Raw genomic sequence first — 22,392 nt, forward strand, 5'->3', positions numbered from 1 at the left:
TCAAATGTCTTCTACTATTTTCAGACTTCAGTTCAGTTCAGTTAAGTTGCTCAGTCGTGTCTGACTCTTTGCGACCCCATGAATCACAGCACGCCAGGCCTCCCTGTCCATCACCAACTCCCGGAGTTCACTCAAACTCATGTCCATGGAGTCGGTGATGCCATCCAGCCATCTCTTTCTCTGTCGTCCCCTTCTCCTCCTGCCCTCAATCCCTCCCAGCATCAGAGTCTTTTCCAGTAAGTCAATTCGTCGCATGAGTGACCAAAGTATTGGAGCTTCAGCTTTAGCATCAGTCCTTCCAATGAACACCCAGGACTGATCTCCTTTAGAATGGACTGGTTGGATCTCTTTGCAGTCCAAAGGACTCTCAAGAGTCTTCTCCAACACCACAGTTCAAAAGTATCAATTCTTTGGCGATCAGCTTTCTTCACAGTCCAACTCTCACATCCATACATGACCATTGGAAAGACCATAACCTTGACTAGATGGACCTTTGTTGGCAAAGTAATGTCTCTGCTTTTTAATATGCTATCTAGGTTGTTCATAACTTTCCTTCCAAGGAGTAAGCGTCTTTTAATTTCATGGCTGCAATCAGCATCCACAGTGACTTTGCAGCCCCAAAAAAGAGTCTGACACAGTTTCCACTGTTTCCCCATCTATTTCCCATGAAGTAATGGGACCAGATGCCATGATCTCAGACTTCAGGAGGTGAAATTGGATATAAATAATTATCCTTTCTATCCTATTTCATTTCCCTTGGATCAAGTGAAATATTTCATTTAGCCATTGAACACCCTGGGTAGTTTGCTTTCTTTTTTTAAGATGCCTCCTTCCTCTTTTTTTAAAAAAAGATTGGCTGTAATGATCTTCATTTTTTGTGAATCTGATTTGTTCATTTGAAGTTTGACAGATGTAGCCTGTTAGAGAAAGAACATTACCTCACATGAACTTGGGAAAGAATCTTTTCCTTTCATAACAAGTACCACATTGCAGTTGTCATTTTGGGTAAGGGTTATTTGACTCCTTTGATTCAAATAATGGCAAAGTTTAAAAAACACAGCAAAATAAAATGTTGTTAAGATAGCCATGAAGCAAATGCTAACGAAAACATGTTAATGAAAATTGCACAGATTGTCTAAAAATCTATGATAAATACAACTCCATAAGGACAAATACATTTATCCTAAAGTCCCCATTCCTTCTTGATATGCCAAACATATATTTAATTTTTTATTTACAGCTCTTATGAAGTTCATTCCCTTTGAGTCACACATGTCTTTCCTGTTTGTGATTAAATATTATGGGAAATGAAGAAGGAAATGGCAACTCACTCCAGTATTCTTGCCCAGGAAAGCCCATGGACAGAAGAGCCTGATGGGCTATAGTTCATGGGGTTGCAAAGAGTCAGACATGACTGAGTCTCTGAGTACATATTTTAGAAAAGACATGGACTCTAGAGAAAGAGAGACTTACAGAACTGGGGTCAAATTTTGGTTCTACCATACATGGGCTGTGTGTCCTAGGGCAGGTTACCTAACCTCGCTAATCTTCAGTTTTGTCCTTTGTGACGGCAAGTCATAACCTAGTTTTTGGATAGTTGTAATGATGCTGGGAGGGATTGGGGGCGGGAGGAGAAGGGGACGACAGAGAATGAGATGGCTGGATGGCATCACCGACTCCATGGACATGAGTTTGAGTGAACTCTGGGAGTTGGTGATGGACAGGGAGGCCTGGCATGCTGTGATTCATGGGGTCGCAAAGAGTCAGACACGACTGAGCGACTGAACTGAACTGAACTGAACTGAATGTGCTAGTTCTAGAAGGGGCTTCCCTCATGGCTCAGCCAGTAAAGAATCCGCCTCAACAGGGAAGACCTGAGTCGAATCCCTGGGTTGAGAAGATCCTCTGGAGGAGGGCATGGCAACCCACTCCAGTATTCTTGCCTGGAGAATTCCATGGACAGAGGATCCTGGTGGGCTATAGTCCATGGGGTCAAAAAGAGTCGAATATGACTGAGAGATTAAGCACATCACAGCACAGTTCTAGAATAGGAATTAATAGAAATAATAGTTAACATTTATAAAGTATTTATCTGTGTCAGGCATTTTTCTAAGCATTTTCATGTTCATTATAACATTTAATCTTCTTTAAGATAAGTACTACGGGAAAGTACTAAACCTCCCCTCTTAGATTCTATGGCTGGGGCCTGTAAAATAAACTGACAAAAGATAGATTAAGCAGGAGATAAATATGCACTTTGGGAATTCCCTGGCAGCCCAGTGGTTAGGACTCAGCACTTTTACTGCCATGGTCTGGGCAGGGCACAGCCAAAAATAGAGAAAAGTTTATTTACACATACAATGCACATACCTGTAGGAGAACTCAGTGATGAGTAACTCAAAGGGGTGCTTAGAATTTGGAGCTTGTATACCATCTTCAGTTCCATCTTAACAAACAGCAATAAATTGTGGAGAAGTGATAACACCTTTTTATTTGGGTTTATCTCCTGGTTAACCCCCTTGGTATATAAATTCCATTAGGTCCAAGATTTTTGCCTGTTTTGTTTACTTCTGTTTCCCCAGTACCTATGACACTGCCTGTTTCATGGTAAGGGCTCAGTAAATATCCTTGGAATGAATGTTTCTTCATTTTATAGATAGGGAAACTGAAATTCAGATAGGTAACTTGCCCAAAGTGATCTCTACTAGGAGAACTAAATGAGATGAAGCTTGTCTTATCTGTATTGATTTTCAAGAATTTCCACCATTTATGACCACAACCTTTTCATTTTCCTTCCCACAACTGGGAAATATTCAATAAAAATGCAGTGAAATGATTAAGCTTCATACACTTGCTTCTTTTTCATTTAGACACAAAATAATGATGTTAATAAAATAGAAATTTCTACATGTGATAGCATTAGGTTTTGATTCTATGTTTATTAAATAGAATAACTTTATGACCATTTCTATGACAGAAAATATTATTATAGGGTGTATTGAAATCTGTTATGACACTAGCATAATAGCTTACTGACTTTTGAAAAGTGTACTTTTCAAAATAGATTTTTTTTTTGACGTTAAAGACTAGAATTACTAGAGATAGCAATCTTTAGCAGCATCTACTTTTCATAGATTTCGCCTCACTTTTAAATTAATGTAAAACATGCTTCCCTTCATCAAACTGTCACTACTTGTTTTTGTTTTTCTCTTTCCCAAAAAAAAGTCCAGTGTTTTTTCCAATCTGAAGTTGAGTTTACTACGAAGGAGTTTCTCAGCGTATTCACATCAGCAGGACTTGCTCCCAGCCTGGAAATCATAAATAGTACATACACGGGGATCTTTCACTTTAATTTAACTTTGGTAATTACATTTTATTCTGTGATATATTAACAAGAATACTGTTCCTTTTAGAATATGTTTTTAAAAAAACAACTAATCTGGCAATATGGTTTAAATCCAATAATACATTGCTATACTTTTTACTTTAAACAATCATATTCTTTTAAGAAATTAAGAGAAGAAAAGAAAAAGATTCATATTTTTTATTCGCATATTCATTATTTCCACTGCTCTTCATTCTTTTCTGTAAGTATAAGTTGCCATCTGGTGTCATATTCCTTCAACAATGAAGAACTTTTAGCATTTCTTACAGAGCAGGTCTACTGGCAATTAATTCTTTGGATGTTTTTTGCCTTTGAAAATGTCTTTATTTCATTTTTGGGGGAGGGGGGTAGCAACTTTATTAAGATATAATTTACATGCCATACAATTTGCCTAAAGTGTATAATCAAATGGTTTTTAGTATATTCACAGAATGCAGCCATCACTACGATCTAATATTAGAACACTTTCACCACTTACAAAAGACGGCCATACCCGTTGATAGTCACTGCCCATTACACCTTCTACTCCCCAGTATTAAGCAACCACTAATGAACTGAACTGAATGTACTTTCTGTCTCTCTGGATTTGCTTATTTGAATATTTCATGTATATGAAACTGTATAATAAGCAGTATTTGGTGAATGGCTTCCTTCAGTTATCATAATAGTTTCAAGGTTCATCATGTGATAGCATATATCATTCATAATCCTTTTTAATGACAAATTATATTATGGTCTCCTTCATGGATCACAGCCTTGTCATGGCAAAGAGGCTTGAGTAACTCAATGAAGCTATGAGCCATGCTCTGCAGGGCCACCCAAGACAGGTTGTAGTGAAGAGTTCTGACAAAATGTGGTCCACTGGAGCAGAAAATGCCAAACCACGCCGCAGTCTTGCTATAAGAACTCCATGAGCAGTACGGAAAGGCAAAAAAATATGACACCAGAAGATAAGCCCCCTAGGTTGGAAGGTGTCCAGTATGCTACTGGGGAAGAGCAGAGGGCAATTATTAATTGCTCCAGAAAGAATGAAGTGGCTGGGCCAAAGCAGAAATGACACTCAGTTGTGGGTTTGTCTGGTGGGGAAAGTAAAGTCTGATGCTATAAAGAACTATGTAGCATAGGAACCTGAAAGTTAGGTTAATCAAGGTAAATTGGCTGTGGTCAAGCAGTGAACACTGAGTTCACTGGCAAGATGAGATGGCAAGAGTGAACATCTTAGGAATCAGTGAACTAAAATGGACGGGAATGGGCAAATTTAATTCAGATGACCATTATATTTACTACTGTGGGCAAAAATCCCTTAGAAGAAATGGAGTAACCCTCATAGTCAACAAGAGTCTGAAATGCAGTAGTTGGGTGCAATCTCAAAAATGACAGAATGATCTCACTTCATTTCCAAGGCAAACCACTCAACATCACAGTAATTCAAGTCCAGGCCCAACCACTGATATCAAAGAGGCTGAAGTTGACTGGTCATATAAAGACCCAAAACAACATCTAGAACTAACACCAAAAAAAAAAAAAAAATGTCCTTTTCATCATAGGGGATTGGAATGCAAAAGTAGGAAGTCAAGTGATACCTGGAATAGCAGACAAGATTGGCCTTGGAGTACGAAATGAAGCAGGGCAAAGGCTGAGTTTAGTCAAGAATATACACTGGTCATAGCAAACACCCTTTTCCAATAACCCAGGTGATGACTCTACACATGGACATCACCAGATGGTCAATACTGAAATCGGATTGATTATGTTCTTTGCACCCAAAGATGGAGAAGCTCTAGACAGTCAGCAAAAACAAGACCTGGAGCTAACTGTAGCTTAGATCATAAGCTCATTATTGCCAAATTCAGATTTAAATTGAAGAAAGTAGGGAAAACCACTAAGCTATTCAGTTCAGCTCAGTTCAGTTCAGTCGCTCAGTTGTGTCCGACTCTTTGCGACCCCATGAATCACAGCACACCAGGCCTCCCTATCCATCACCAACTCCCAGAGTTCACTCAAACCCATTCAGGTATGACCTAAATCAAATCCCTTATGATTATATAGTGGAGGTGATGAATGGATTCAAGGGATTAGATCTGACAGAGTGCCTGAAGAACTATGGATGGAGGTTTGTAAGGAGGCAGTGACCAGAATCATCCCCAAAAAAGAAACCTAAGAAGTCAAACGTGTTGTCTGAGGAGGCTTTACAAATATATGAGAAAAGAAGAGAAGTGAAAGGCAATGGTGAAAGAGAAAGATACACCCAACTGGGGCACCCTTGGTGGTCTAGTTGGTAAAGAGATTGCCTGCAATGCAGGAGTCCCAGGTTCGATCCCTGGGTCAGGGAATATCCCCTGGAGAAAGAAATGGCAACCCACTCCAGTATTCTTGCTTAGGAAATCCCATGGACAGAGGAGCCTGGCAGGTTGCAGTCCATGGGGTTGCAAGCGTCAAGCATGACTTAGCAACTAAACCACCACCACCACCATACACAACTGAATGCAGTATTCCAGAGAATAGCAAGGAGAGATAAGAAGGCCTTCCTAAATGAACAATGCAAAGAAATAGAGGAAAACAGTAGAATGGGAAAGACCAGAGACTGCTTCAAGAAAATCGGAAGGACTTCTTTGGTGATCTAGTGGTTAACAATCTGCCTGCCAATGCAGGGGACCCTGGTTTAATCCTGGGTCCAGAAAGATCCCACATGCTGCAGAGCAACTAAGCCCATAAATATTTATTTAGCCTGTGCTCTAGACCCCTCGGAGAAGGCAATGGCAACCCACTCCAGTGTTCTTGTCTAGAGAATTCCAGGGACGGGGGAGCCTGGTGGGCTGCAGTCCATGTGGTTGCTACGAGTCGGATACGACTAAAGTGACTTAGCAGCAGCAGCTAGACCCCTAGAGTTGCACCTGCTGAAGCCCATGGGCCCTAGAGCCCGTGCTCCATGAGAAGAGAAGCCACCACAATGAGAATCCGGGGCACCACATCTAGAGAGCAGGCCCTGCTTGTCACAACTAGAGAAAGCCTGCGTGCAGCAACAAAGACAGAGCTCAACCAAAAGTTAAAAAAATGAATAAATGAAAAATTTTAAGAAATAAAATGAAAATTGGAGATATCAAGGGGACATTTCATGCAAGGATGGGCATGATAAAAGAGAGAAATGGCAAGGACCTAACTGAAGGAGAAGAGAGTAAGAAGAGATGGCAAGAATAGACAAAAGAGCTATACAAAAAAGGTCTTAATGACCCAGATAACCACGATGATGTGGTCACTCACTTAGAGCCAGACTTCTTGGAGTGTGAAGTCAAGTGAACCTTAGGAAGTAATACTACAAACAAAAGTAGTGGAGGTGATGGAAATCCAGCTAAGCTATTTCAAATCCTAAAAGATGATGCTGTTAAAGTGCTGCACTCAATATGTCAGCAAACTTAGAAAACTCAGCAGTGGCCACAGGACTGGAAAAGGTCAGTTTTCATTCCAGTCCCAAAGAAGAGCAATGCCAAAGAATGTTCAAACTACCACACAGTTGCATTCATTTCACATCCTAGCAAGGTAATGCTCAAAATCCTTCAAGCTAGGCTTCAACAGTATATGAACCAAGAACTTCCAGATGTACAAGCTGGATTCTTTCCATTTATTTAGGTTTTCTTGAATTTCTTTCAACAATGCTTTGTTATTTTCAGAGTATAAGTTTTGCACTTCTTTTGTTAAATATATTTCTAATATTTCATTCTTTTTGATGCTGTTGTAAGGAGAATTGCTTTCTTATTCTAATTTCCAGATTGTTCTTTGCAAGTATATAAAAATATAATTAATTGTTGTACCTGATATCCTGAAAACATACTGAACTCACTTATAAATTCCAGTAGGTTTTTAGTGGTCACTTTAATTTTTGAAAGATTATTTTGTAAGATATAGAATTTCTGAGTGATTTCATTTGCTTTAAGCATTTTGAATATGTCATTCTGCATTTTGAATATGTCACCTGATGTCATTTTTCCTGAATGAGAAATCAACTGTTAATTTTGTTAATGTCCCCTGTATGTAATGTGGCATTTTCCTGTTAGTGCTTTTGAGATGTTCTCTTTGTATTTACTCTGAGATTCTCTAGGCTATTTGGATTGTAAGTTTACCAAATTTCGAAAGTTTTCAGCCACTGCTTCTCCAAAGAAATGTTCTGCCCCTTTCTCTCTTTTCCTGCCTGGGACTGTAATTGGGCATATTTTTTTTTTCACAATAGTAAAAGATGTTTATCAGTTTTCACAATCAACAGCCAGACAAAAAATAAAAGATTATTACGATTGCAAGCCATAATGGGAACATGATTAACAATATAAAATGATTACATACAATCTGGGGGTTGTCCAGTATAGTGATGTGGTAAGTGGAAGTGCATACATGCACGTGTTTTCATCCATCCAGCCAGTATATGTCTTTTGGTTGGTGCATTTAATCCATTTACATTTAAGGTAATTATCAATATGTATGATCGTATTGCTGTTTTCTTAATTGCTTTGGGTTTATTTTCTGTAGATCTTTTCCTTCTCTTGTATTTCCTGTCTGGAGAAGCTTCTTTAGCATTTGTTGTAAAGCTGGTTTGGTGGTGCTGAATTCTCTTAACTTCTGTTTGTCTGGAAAACTTGATTTCTCAATCAAATCTGAAGAAGAGTCTTGGTGGGTAGAGTATTTGTGGTTGTAGTTTCTTCCCTTTCATCACTTTAAATATGTCATGTCATTCCCTTCTGGCTTGTAGAGTTTCTGTTTAAAAATCAGCTGATAACCTGATGAGAGTTCCCTTGTATATTATTTGTCATTTTTCCCTGGCTGCTTTTAATGTTTTATCTCCGTATTTAATTTTTGTCAGTTTGATTACTACGTGTTTCAGTTTGTTTCTCCTTGGGTTTATCCTTCCTGGGACTCTTTGTGCTTCCTGGGCTTGGTTGACTATTTCCTTTCCCATGTTAGGGAAGTTTTCAGGTATTATCTCTTCAGATATTTTCTCAGGTCCTTTCTCTCTCTCTTCTTCTGGGAGCCCTATAATGCGAATTTTGGTGCATTTAATGTTATCAGAGGTCTCTTAGGCTGTTTTCATTCTTTTTTCTATATTCTGTTCCATGGCAGTGATTTCCACCATTTTGTCCTTCAGGTCATTTATCCATTCTTCTGCCTTAGTAACTCTGCTATGGTTTCTTTCTAATGTATTGTTCATTTCTGTTTGTCTGTTCTTTAGTTCTTTTAGGTCTTTGGTAAACATTTCTTGCATTTTCTCGAACTTTTTGCCTCCATTCTTTTCCCAAGATCCTGGATCATCTTCACTATGATTACTCTGAATTCTTTTTCTGGAAGGTTGCCTATCTCTATTTCATTTAGTTGTTTTTCTGGGATTTTATCTTATCCCTTCATCTGCGACAAAACTTTCTGCTTTTTCATAGTGATTAACTTTCTGTGATATGGTTTTTGTTTCAGCTGCTGTGAGACTATGCTTCTTTTGCTTCTTCTGTTGGCCCTGTAATGGATGAGGCTAAGAGGCTTGTCTAAGCTTCTTGATGGGAGGGACTGGGAAAAACTGGGTCTTGCTCTGGTGGGCAGGGCCTTGCTCAGTAGTTTTAATACAATTATCTGCTAATAGGTGGCGTTGCACTCCCTCCCTGGTAGTTGTTTGGCCTGAAGTGACCCAGCCCTGGGGTATACAGGCTCTATGGTAGGGTTAATGGTGACCTCTAAGAGGGTTTATGCCAAGGGAGACCTTTCAGTGCCCCCATCCCTGTGGTGAGCCCCTGCTGATCCAGGCCCCTACAGGAGGCCCTCCAACACTCGCAAGTAGTTTTGGTTCAGTCTCCTATGGGGTCACTGCTCCTCTCCTCTGGGTCTTGCTGCACCAAAATTTTGTTTGTGCCCTCAAAGACTGGAATCTGTTTCCCCCAGTCCTCTGAAAGGGCTGTAATCAAACCCCACTGGGCCTCAAGGCCAGATTCCTGGGGATTCCCAGTCCCTTTGTTGGATTGTCAGGCTTCCCAGCCTTCACAATAGTGGGCTTCAGAACCTTCACAGTATTGCGAGAACTTCTTTGGTAATTTTGTTCTTCAGTCTGCGGATCACCCACCTGGTGTGTATGGGATTTGATTTTATTATGATTGCTTACCTCCTACCATCTTGCTGCAGCTTCTTCTTTTTCTGTGGACATGGGGTATGCTTTTTGGTGGGTTCCAGTGTCCTCCTGTTGATGGTTATTCAACAGCTAGTTGCAATCTTGGTGCTCTCACAGGAGGAGATGAGGACATGCCCTTCTACTCCACCATCTTGAACCAAAAACTAAATTGGGCACATTTTGGAAAATGTTTTCTCAAACCTCAGGTCTCTATAGCTCCATCTATTTTCCTTTAATCATTTTACCCCTATTTCAGACTGAATAATCTCAGTTTATATATTTTGAAGTTCACTTATTTTTTATTTTGCCATTTCCAACCACACTCTTCCTCCTGCTCCCCCATCCACAGCCCTTGACCCTGCCCAGCCTCCCCCCAACACAGGCCACCAGGAGGGCTCCCGAGACCCTCCCCCATGGCAAAAGTCTTCTTGCATGCAACTCATTCCCCTGAGAGTAGGAGGGTGTAGGCCAGACCGTGGGCTGCCAAAATGGGTGGGGGGAGGTCAGTGTACCTCAGTTTCCTCCTCAACAACAACTGAATTTTTATAGTATCTGAAAATTGACAGGACTTCCCTGGTGGCTCAGATGGTAAAGAATGCCTACAATGCAGAAGACCAGGTTTGATCCTTGGGTTGGCAAGATCCCCTGGAGAAGGGAATGGCTACCGACTCCAATACTCTTTCCTGGAAAATCCATTGGACAGAGGAGCCTAGTGGTCTACAGTCCATGGGGTCGCAAAGTGTCAGACACGACTGAGCAACTAACACACGCACAGTTAATATTTTATTTGTTACAGTTTTCAACCTCATTATTTCCACTTGGTTTTATGATTTTATTTTTCATTTTGGTACTGGATTTCCTATCCATTCCCTCATTAACAAATTTTCCTTAAATCTCTTTGCATATTTGTAGTAGCTTCTTTGAAATCTTTGTCTGTATCCAAACTCATTCTGCGTCAGTTTATGGTTTCTCTTTTTTTACCTGAATATTGGTTGCATGTTTCTATTTCTTTTCATATACTGTTATTTTTGGTAGAAAAGTGACATTGACAATAATAAGCTGTAGCAACTCTGGATTCTGCTATATTCTTATAAGAATTTGCTGTTGTTTTTGTTGGTGGTGGTCTAAAATGCTATTAATGGCCCTGGCACAAATTGTAAATGGTCTTACCTATGGTTTCAGCAGCTAATATGTCTACTTAGTTTTTTTAGTTTCCACTGCTGATTTTTTTTTTTTTAACATGGACTTCTGAGGATCTCCCCTGCACTTGTGTTGCCCAAGAATTTGGAAAGAATTTATATTTAACTCTTGTTGTTCAGTTGCTTAGTCATGTCCTACTCTTTGCGACCCCATGCACTGAAGCATGCCAAGCTTCCCTGTCCTTCACCATCTCCCAGAGTTTGCTCAAACTCATGTCCATTGAGTCAGTGATGCCATCCAACCATCTCATTCTCTGTGGCTCCCTTCTCCTCTTGCCCTCAGTCTTTCCCAGCATGTGCGTATTTTCCAGTGAGTCAGTTCTTCCCATCAGGTGGCCAAAATATTAACATTAATATTAATCATCTTTAGCACCAGTCCTTCCAAAGAATATTCAGGGTTTATTTTCTTTTGGATTGACCGTTTTGATCTCCTTGCTGTCCAAGGGACTCTCAAGAGTCTTCTGCAGCATCACAGTTTGAAAGCATCAATTCTTCTGTGCTTAACCTTCTTTATGGTCAAACTCTCACTTTTGTATTTAACTCTTAGATCAATATTTTGCAGTTCCCTTGCTCCTGGTATTTTCCTCTTAAATTCCTAAGTTTTCTGTCAGCAGCAGGCTCTGTCCTCTGACCATAAGCCAGTAATGCTTCAGCTTTATGCTACCTGAGTTTGGCTGTATCATGTTCCATTTTGTGACTATATTCTTACATATAACTTTATGTAATGAATACGTCAGTTATTTTTTTAGTTATTTTCAATCTTCTAATACTATCAAAAGTAATGACGAAAATATCCTTGAACACATTTCACACATATGTGAATATAATGTAAACTAAATTCCCAGGAGTGAAATTTCTGGGTAAAGGATATTTGCATTGGATGTTTTTGTTTAATTTTAGGTTTTAAATATGGGTAGACTATGACAAAATAAGTGTTGCTATCAACATTGTAAGACACTGTTTTCTCACATCTTCTTTATTCAAGTACAGTGATCGGGTTTACTGGTTGATTGATATTCCCAGAGAAAACATTACGAAAAATACAGGTAAGAGTGATCTAAATTAATTATTTTACTCATGGGTATAGATGGCCAAATTTATCAAATAAAAACCATTTATCATGTTAAAAATTATGCTATCTCATGTTAATGTCTCCTGGAATATTTGGGACATACATTTTACTAAAAGTTATTTAGTGATTCATCTGAAATTCAAATTTAACTGAGCTTCCTGTGTTTTATCTGGCAATTTATTATAGATGAATGGTTCTGATATACATAGCTTATATTATTATTTATTTAAAGTAGACTCATTTTCTAGAACTTAAAATTTATAGTGTTGAGAAATTCAGGTACCAGTTAATTTTAATGAAATGGAATCATTAATTTTAAAATGTAATATATTATTTTACTGTTGGCTCTATTATTAAGTGCCAGTTTATTTGCTACTATAAATACCTAAAGGAAAGGAGGAAAATGAAATTCCAGAAGGTGTAATATTGAGCTAGTGGACTGGACCAGTAGATCTTCAGGCATGAGACACAGACCCATAGTTTAAAAATGATAAAGGATATATTATTCTAATTTGGTAGGTGCAAGAAACAGAAACCATCTTGACCTCACTGAAGGAAAAATACTAAATTTCTTTTTGTCGTGAAACCCAAAGACAAAAATGAAGCCAAACTATAGGAAGGAATTAGAGGAAAGAAATGGAGAGCCATCAAGAACCCAGAGAATATTTTCACCCTGTTTCTCTTATCTATATTTTCTATATCTCTGTATTTATTTTTTCGTTTTGCAGATTAGTTTTCTAAAGCTGATTCACTGATGTCAAACTTTTTATTTATACTTCCTAAGGGCCAGCCCAATCCAAAATTCCCAGAAAAGTGTCTTCAACTGCCCTAGAATTGATTGGGCATCTTCTTGTGTGCCAGTCAAATGTAGCAGGTGATGAGGAATTGGGGGAATCATACAGGTCAACCCTTCTATGGAAGAAGTTAAAGGATGAACCAAATTATGTGTCCTACAGAGTAAAAGGCAGGGGAGAAGTGACAGTAGGCAGAAAGAATGGAAAAGACTCTGTATAAGGAGACATCGAAAATAAAAGATTGAAAAAGAAGCCCCAGGTTATATCAGCTAACTTAGATTATATCACTATTTTTATCCTTCATTCATCTCAATTTTTTCAAATTAATCTATTGGAAGTTTTTGTGATTTTTGTTTCAAATAATTCATCCTGGAAATTCTACTCCATTAAAAAAGGAGCAAGGGAGTACAGTCTAATGATGGATTGTTCTGGTTGCTTGGCCTAATATTGACATTAATTTGACAATTGAAGAAGTGAAGATCACTTGTTATTTTCACTTCTCCTATTTACAAATTTTAATTTCAGAAATATATTGATTTCTAAGATCACCTAGGGAGGAACAAAGATGATCTGAAACTTTTAAGTATTTAGAGAAAGAGACCAAATAATATCTGCCTATCTTGACACAACTTCTGGACTGAATAAATAGATATATATATATATATTTGAGCTCATAATGTAATGGGCTTCCCTTGTGGCCCAGCTGGTAAAGAATCCTCCTGCAATGCGGGAGACCTGGGTTCGGCCCCTGGGTTGGGAAGATCCCCTGGTGTATTTTACTGAATGTAAAGTATACCTTATTTCAAGGTGAAAAAAAGGAACAAACCGTGAAGTATAAATGGAAGGGACTTAGAAGGTAGGCATGTGTTAGGTACTATTATTAGCTCCATTTTTGAATGATTTAACAGGCCTATGGATCTATATGGCGATTTGGTGATAACTGGAAAATGGGGAGGACAGTAAAAAGTAAAGGTAAAATACACCCTTTTTAGTGCCTAGCTCTATAAGTTTTCACAATTGGGCAAGCACAAATCAAGATTTAGAACTGTTCCATCATCCAATAAGATTATCCCACCAGTAGTTTCTTGTCTCTTGGGCCCTGGGAACCACAGATCTGTTCTCTGTTCCTATTGTTTTGTTTATTCCAGAGCATATAAATGGAATCATCGAATATGTAGCCTTTTGAGCCTGGCTACTTTTACTTAGCATAATTCATTTGAGACTTACCTGTTATAGTTTCTTTCATTTTCTTACTGGCTAGTATTCCACTGTATAAATGTACTTTAGTTTATTTTTTTGCAGGGCATTTGGAGCTTTCTCAGTTTTTGGTAATTATGAATAAAGCTACTATAGTCATTCTCATATAGATTCTGGTGTGAATACAAATTTTTGTTGCATTTAGCTATTACCAGATAGTAGTGTTACTATACAATATGATAAGTGTAAGTTTAACTTTATAAGAAATTATGAAACTATTTTGCAAAGTAATTATATTATTTTTTACTTTCATCACCTGGTTATCTGGATCAGCACTTAGTATATATAAGTGTATTTGAACACGTGTTTACATATGTGTGCATGCACGCTCAGTCACTTCAGTTGTGTCTGACTCTTTGCAACACTGTAGATTGTAGCCTACCGGGCTCCTCTGTCCATGGAATTTTCCTGGCAAGAATACTGAGTGGGTTGCCATGCTCTCCTCCAGGGGATCTTCCACACCCAGGGATCTAACTCAAGTGTCCCACATCTTCTTCATTGCCGGCAGCTTCTTTATCACTGAGTCACCAGGGAAACCCATACATATGTGTATATTTATATAGTATGTATATATATTTTTAATACGTATCAATACTATGTATTTTGCTTTAGCCATTCTAATAGGTGTATCAGTTCAGTTCAGTTCAGTCGCTCAGTCGTGTCCGACTCTTTGCGACCCCATGAATCACAGCACGCCAGGCCTTCCTGTCCCTCAACAATTCCCGGAGTTCACTCAAATCCATGTCCATCAAGTCGGTGATGCCATCCAGCCATCTCATTCTCGGTCGTCCCCTTCTCCTCCCACCCCCAATCTTTCCCAGCATCAGAGTCTTTTCCAGTGAGTCAACTCGTCACATGAGGTGGCCAAAGTATTGGAGTTTCAGCTTTAGCATCAGTCCTTCCAATGAACACCCAGGGTTGATCTCCTTTAGAATGGACTGGTTGGATCTCCTCACAGTCCAAGGGACTCTCAAGAGTCTTCTCCAGCACCACAGTTCAAAAGCATCAATTCTTCAGTGATCAGCTTTCTTCACAGTCCAACTCTCACATCCATACATGACCACGGGAAAAACCATAGCCTTGACTAGACGGACCTTGGTTAGCAAAGTAATGTCTCTGCTTTTTAATATACTATCTAGGTTGGTCAAAACTTCCCTTCCAAGGAGTAAGCGTCTTTTAATTTCATGGCTGCAATCAGCATCCGCAGTGATTCTGGAGCCCAAAAATATAAAGTCTGACACTGTTTCCATAGTGATATTCAATTATGTTTTTAATTTGCTTGTGCCAAATAACTAATGAATTGAACATATTTGGGGGGCTTATTTGCCATTTGGTGAGTTAGCTATTCAAATTTTTTCAAGTTCTTTATATGTTCTAACTCTTTAATCAGATATACAGTTTACAAATATTTTCTCTCAGTCTTGTATTTTTAATCTCTTAAGAATGTTCTTTGTAGATCAGAGATTTAATTTTGATGAAGTCTAATTTATCAGCTTTTTTCCTATGGATTTTACTTTTGGCATCATAGCTAAGAAATCTTTGCCTGCCCCACATAAATGCTCTGCTATATTTACCTCTAGAAGTTTATGGTTCTAGATTTTCTATTTAGGCCTATGACTAAATTTAGTTTAATTTTTGCACATTATATGAACTGAGGTAAATATGGGGGAAATATGACTATCCATTAACTCCTATACCTTTGTCATAAAAGCTATTTTGTCTCCATTGAGTTGCTATTTCTGAACTCTCTAGCCTTTACCGATACCACACTTGATTACTTTAGCTTTATAAATAATAAGCTTGTGAAAGTGAAGTCACTCAGTCATGTCCGACTCTTTGTAACCCCATGCTCCTCTGTCCATGGGATTTTCCAGGCAAGATTACTGGAGTGGGGTGCCGTTTCCTTCTCAGAGGATTTTCCTGATGCAGGGATCGAACCTGGGTCTACCCACACTGTAGGCAGACACTTTACTGTCTGAGCCACCAGGGAACCAATGATAAGCTTATAGTGAGTGATATTATCCCTTCAAGGTTTTTCAGTCTTTTTCTTGTGTTCCTTTAGTTCTTTTATCTCTCCATTGTAAATTTTACCATCAACTTGTTTAGTTCTGCAAACAGTTCTGCAAAAAAAATTTTTTTAAATCAGAATTGCATTGAATCTATAGATTTGTTAGGGAGAATTGACATCTTAACAATATTCGATCTTCAAATCCATGGACTCAGTATATCACTCCATTTATTTACATCTCCACTGAGTTATTTCAATCAGGGTTTTGTGGTTTTCAGTATAGATATAGTGCATATACTTTTTAAAATTTTATATCTAAGTATCTAATTATTTCATGGGTTTGGTATTACTTTAAATGGTTATTTTTAATATCTTAATTTTCAACTGTTATTCATTGGATTGTCAAAAAAGCAAGAGAGTTCCAGATAAGCGTCTATTTCTGCTTTATTGACTGTGCCAAAGCCTTTGACTATGTGGATCACAACAAACTGTAGAAAATTCTTAAAGAGATGGGAATACCAGACCACCTGACCTGCCTCTTGGGAAATCTGTATGCAGGTCAGGAAGCAAGAGTTAGAACTGGACATGGAACAACAGACTGGTTCCAAATCGGGAAAGGAGTATGTCAAGGCTGTACATTGTCACCTTGCTTATTTAACTTATATGCAGAATACATCATGAGAAACACTGGCCTGGCTGAAGCACAAGCTGGAATCAAGATTCCTGGGAGAAATATCAATAAATTCAGATATGCAGATGACACCACCCTTATGGCAGAAAGTGAAGAACTGAAGAGCCTCTTGATGAAAATGAAAGAGGAGAGTGAAAAAGTTGGCTTAAAGCTCAACGTTCAGAAAACTAAGATCAAGGCATCCAGTCCCATCACTTCATGACAAATAGATGGGGAAACAATGGAAACAGTGACTGACTTTATTTTTCTGGGCTCCAAAATCACTGCAGATGGTGACTGCAGCCATGAAATTAAAAAATGCTTGTTCCTTGGAGGAAAAGTTATAACCAACCTAGACAGCATATCAAAAAGCAGAGACGTTACTTTGCCAACAAAGGTCCATCTAGTCACAGCTATGGTTTTTCCAGCAGTCATGTATGGATGTGAGAGTTGGACTATAAAGAAAACTGAACACCAAAGAATTGAAGCTTGTGAACTGTGGTGCTGGAGAAGACCTTGAGAGTCCCTTGGACTGCAAGGAGATCCAACCAGTCCATCCTAAAGAAAATTAGTCCTGAATATTCATTGGAAGGACTGATGCTGAAGCTAAAACTCCAATACTTTGGCCACCTGTTTCGAAGAACTGACTCATTTGAAAAGACCCTGAAGCTGGGAAAGACTGAAGGCAGGAAGAGAAGGGGACCACAGAGGATGAGATGATTGGGTGGCATCACCAACTCAATGGACATGAGTTTGAGTAAACTCTGGGAGTTGGTGATGGACAGGGAAGCCTGTCATGCTGCAGTCCATGGGGTTGCAAAGAGTTGGACACAACTGAGCAACTGAACTGAACTGATTGATAATATATAAATATACAAATGATTTTTGTAATGTGACCTTATTTTTGCGACTTTGTTAAATTTACTTATTAATTCAAGTAGCCTTTTGTATGGGGCTTTCCAGGCAGTGCTAGTGGTAAAGAGCCCACCTGCCAATGCAGGAGACAAGAGACACTGGTTCAATCCCTAAATCGGGAAGATCCCCTGGAGGAGGGCATGGGAACCCACTCTAGTATTCTTGCTTGGAGAATCCCATGGACAGAGGATCCTGATGGTCCATAGTGTTGCAAAAATCAGACACAACTGAAGTGACTTAGCACACACGCACAGCCTTTTATATTCTTTGGGATTTTCTACATGGATAGTCATCCATCTAGATATAGAGATAACTTCATTTCTTCTATTCTAATATGTATTCGTTTTATTTATTTACACATTTATTTTCTTATGTACTTACTTCTTTTTACCTTATTGTACTGGTGGGAACTCCAGTACAATGTTAAGTAGGAATAGTGAGACAGGATATCACTGCCTTGTTTCCAACTTTGGGAGAGAATATTCAAACTTTCCTCATTAGGTTAAGTTGTTGTTATATGTAGGTATTTTGTAGATGCCCTTTATTAGGCTAAGGAAGTTCCTGTCTACTCCTAATTTTCTGAGTTCATGAATTGGTGTTGAATTTTGTTAAATGCTCTTTCTGCATCTATTGAGATAATTATAAGGATTTTTTTCTTTCATCTCTTGATATGGAGGATTCATTGATTAATGTAGAATTCTGAACCAACCTTGCAATACTAAGATAAACAACTCTTAGTTATGATGCATTATCCCTTTTGTGTATTGCTGGACTCATTTGACTAATGGGTTCTTGGAATTATCAATCTGGAGTTTTATTTTCTTATAATATTTTTATTTCATTTTGGTATCTGATAATGCTTTTTCACATGAGTTGCTCAGCTGTTTAGGATGCTGGGGATGATGAACATTGGGTGTGGTGCGCAGCTTTAAGCTGAAAACCAAGGGTGCACAGAACTTTGGGAGGAGTCAAGGAAGCCCAGCACAGGTGATACCAGCCTTGAGTTCTTACTGACCTTTAGGAACTTTAGAATCTTCATCGCCTTGGGGAACCTTACATGAGTCCCACAGGATCCTGTTGGCTCTTGAGCCCCAGATATGAAACCCAGAACACATGGCTCAGACACCAAATCTCCAGTCCTCTGTTCCCAATGACTTCAAGAATGTTTTTGACCAGAAAGCTGGTGACCTTACCAGAAAACCCAAGCTCTTGGTGGGTAGGAAAATGTTCGCCAAGGTGCACATGGTTTCCCAGCCACATCACTTCTTTCGTTTCAAAGGTATTTTCACTTGGATTTCTGAGTTGAAATGTTGTCTACTAAGAAGTTTCAGGAGGGCCTGTATAAGGGACTGATAACATTGCATTCCTCTAGACAAAAGAATTTATGTAGATCGTTTTTATCATATTGGAATCTGTCTTCTAGGAAGCTTTTACTAGAAACTTGTTTCCATTTCTTGATTTTCTTTTTAATAATCATCTTTTGGTCTGAATCACAGAGTTAAAAAAAAGAAATATTTTTATCCAGAAACCTGTGCATAAAGATGGGCTTCTAAGTTTTATGATAGCCTCTTTGTTGGACAGTGTTTATAAATAAGGATTAATTTTATTGTTTCTGGGTCTGACAGCAGTTCTGGGACCAGCAAGGAGCTCTTTGTCCATATTTCTCCCTGGTAGGAATTGGCTCTGCTTGCCAGGTGGGATCGTCTCCAGGACTTTAAGGGTGAAATATTACTGATTCCCATGGAAGACATTTGGCAGATGCTGACAAGGGTGTTAGAAATTTTACCTTGCCTTGAAACATTCTGTTAAATAAAGGAGTTTGGGGGGTCATTAATTTTACAATTGCTAGAATTAAAATGATTTATGTGGTGATATTGGGACTGGATTCTTGGTTTTGGGGTCTGCTTTTCAAGTGGGTGAGTTCAAGTGGAAAAACAATGAGGCTCATTTTAGAAGATACAGTATAGTGTTTTGCCAGAAGCTTCTTTGATAGGGAGTTCTGGTTTAATTGCCAAAATGAAACACAGGAGGGTGCTGCCCAGAATCTCACAGGTGTTTGATTTGCTTGTGATTTTTGAAATCCTGACTGGTAAGTATCTGGTCAGAAAGTAAATTTGCAGGCTTTCTAAAAAGGGAGATATATAAATAAATATGAGTTGAGCAGAGTTCCCCCGTATATTATGTAAGAATTCTCATATGAAAGTGAAAGTCACTCAGTCGTGTCCAACTCTTTGTGACCCAATGGACTGTAGCCTGCCAGGCTCCTCTGTCTATGGAATTCTCCAGGCAAGAATACTGGAGTTGGTTGCTGTTCCCTTCTCCAGGGGATCTTCCCAGCCCAGAGACCAAACCCAGGTCTCTCCCACTGCTGGCAGATTCTTTACCATCTGAGCTACCAGGGAAGCCCATTAAATATTTGGGATTCACCACCAGTGGAGATTTCTGGGTGTGGAATTTTCTTTGTGTGAAGATTTTAACTACAAATTCAGTTTCCTTAAAAGATATGGAAGTACTCAAAGTTTCTATTTATTCTGAAGTGAGTTTCAGCAATTTGTATCTTTTAGGAAACTTGTTCATTTCATCTAAGTTATTGAATTTATAACAAAAGTTTTTGTGATGTTCTTTCATTAACCATAAAGAGTCTGTAGTGATGTGCTGTATTTCATCTCTAATATGAGTAATTTGCATCTTCATTTCCTTCTTGATTCAGTTCAGTTCTGTTTAGTCGCTCAGTCGTGTCTGACTCTTTGCAACCCCATGAATCACAGCACGCCAGGCCTCCCTGTCCAACACCAACTCCCGGAGTTCATTCAAACTCATGTCCATTGAGTCAGTGATGCCATCCAGCCATCTCATTCTCTGTCGTCCCCTTCTCCTCCCGCCCCCAATCCCTCCCAGCATCAGAGTCTTTTCCAGTGAGCCAACTCATCGCATGAGGTGGCCAAACTATTGGAGTTTCAGCTTTAGCATCAGTCCTTCCAATGAACATCCAGGATTGATCTCCTTTAGAATGGACTGATTGGATCTCCTTGCAGTCCAGGGGACTCTCAAGAGTCTTCTCCAGCACCACAGTTCAAAAGCATCAATTCTTTGGCGATCAGCTTTCTTCACAGTCCAACTCTCACATCCATACATGACCACGGGAAAAACCATAGCCTTGACTAGATGGACCTTTGTTGGCAAAGTAATGTCTCTGCCTTTTAATATGCTATCTAGGTTGGTCATAACTTTCCTTCCAAGGAGTAAGCGTCTTTTAATTTCCTGGCTGCAATCAGCATCTGCAGTGATTTTCGAGCCCCAAAAACTAAAGTCTGACACTGTTTCCCAATCTATTTCCCATGAAGTGATGGGACCAGATGCCATGATCTTTGTTTTCTGAATGTTGAGCTTCAAGCCAACCTTTTCACTCTCCTCTTGATTAGTCTGGTAGAAATTCATCAATTGTATTGATCCTTTCAAAGAAGCATCTTTAGATTTCATTGATTATGGCTATTGTTTTTCTAGTCTTCATTTCATTGATTTTACTCTTTATATCATCCTTTTACTTCCTTTAGGTTTTATTTGCTGCTTTTTTCCATAGTTTCTGAAGTTGGGAACCTTTAGATCAGGGGTTGACAAACTACATTTTCAGGCCAAATCTGGTCTGCTGCCTGCTTTGTAAATTAGCTTTATTGGAACACAGCCCATTTATTTATGTTTTCTATAGCTGCTTGTGTGCTACCATGGCAGAGTTGAAGTGTTGAGACACAGACCATATGGCCCACAAAGACCTAAATATTTACTCTTTGACACTTTATAAGGCTGTTACTACTGCTTCAGATAACTGATTTGAGATCTTTCTTTTTTAATATAAATATTTTACTACTGTATATTTCTCTTCAGCACTGCTTTATCTGCATCTCATAAATTTTTGTATGTTGTGTTTTCACTTTCTTTCAATTCAAAATATTTTCTAATTCCCCATGTCACTTTGACATGTGTTATTTAGAAATCTGTTGTACAATGTCCATATATCTGGGAATGTTCCAAATATCTTTCTGTTACTGATTCTTCCAGATTGACTCTATTATGTTCTGAGAATATATTTTGTGTGATCATTTGGTGAATCTTCCCTGTGCACTTGAAATAAAAGTACTTTGCTGGAGAGTGCTATTAAGGTTGATTGGATCAGTTGGTTGATAGTGTTATTCAGCCTTTCTATATCCTCACTGATTTTGTCAGTTACTTAAAGAGGAGTCTTGAAGGAACCAGCTACAGCTGTGTGGATTTATTTCTCCTTTCAATTTTAGTAGCTTTTTTTTGCCCAACCAGAGATTGAATTCCGCTGGTACCCTCAGCAGCAAAACAGTCCTATCCACAGGACAACCAGGGAACTCCTGATATGCTAAATATTTTAATTAACCATCGTCTGCTTTCAAAAAGTATTACACAACTTCACTTGAAGTATCTCAATTTGCTTCTTACCAAGTTACAACACCTCTCAATAAAAATTATAATCTAAAATATTTTTCCCTCGGTTCATTACTCTGTTGATAAGATCACTTCATAATTCTTCTGTCTTTATTTTATCATCAAAATGTTTCTAGTAAAACATATATAACTTCAATCAAAATGATAGGGAAATGAAAGGTAATTGTTTATAGTAATGTTCATATGGGTCTTCCCTGGTGGCTCAGATGGTAAAGAATCTGCCTGTAATGCAGGAGATCCAGGTTTGAATAGTCTTAAATTTCACCAATATGATGTACAAAAAAACTAATTGTTTGCCTTTTGTTTTCAGATATTGCATCTGTAGAAGAATGGTTAGTAAGAATCACTTTACAATATGGATTAAATATTTATACCACTGAAGGAACACTACTGGATACTGTTCGAGGTAAATGCCAGTAGGTAAAAGTAAAGCAAGAGTTGTATTATTCTTTCAACAAATTTTGTAAACTATAATATGCTGTACTCTGT

The 22,392-nt window shown here is 38.5% G+C and overlaps 1 protein-coding gene across 1 annotated transcript in view; it reads left to right on the forward strand.

Moving 5' to 3' along the window:
- The window catches only part of CATSPERB (catsper channel auxiliary subunit beta), a 117,102-nt gene that overhangs the window by 3,006 nt on the left and 91,704 nt on the right, over nucleotides 1–22,392 (forward strand). Inside the window, exons 3-6 of the mRNA XM_088829775.1 lie at nucleotides 2,340–2,343; nucleotides 3,226–3,362; nucleotides 11,703–11,763; nucleotides 22,214–22,309. Coding sequence (XP_088685901.1) covers nucleotides 2,340–2,343; nucleotides 3,226–3,362; nucleotides 11,703–11,763; nucleotides 22,214–22,309 — 298 coding nt within the window. The remainder of the gene's footprint in view (nucleotides 1–2,339; nucleotides 2,344–3,225; nucleotides 3,363–11,702; nucleotides 11,764–22,213; nucleotides 22,310–22,392) is intronic.

This window comes from Moschus berezovskii, chromosome 21 (genome assembly GCF_049115385.1).
Source record: "Moschus berezovskii isolate FMDL1 chromosome 21, NW_MosBer_1.0, whole genome shotgun sequence".
Lineage (NCBI taxonomy): Eukaryota > Metazoa > Chordata > Mammalia > Artiodactyla > Moschidae > Moschus > Moschus berezovskii.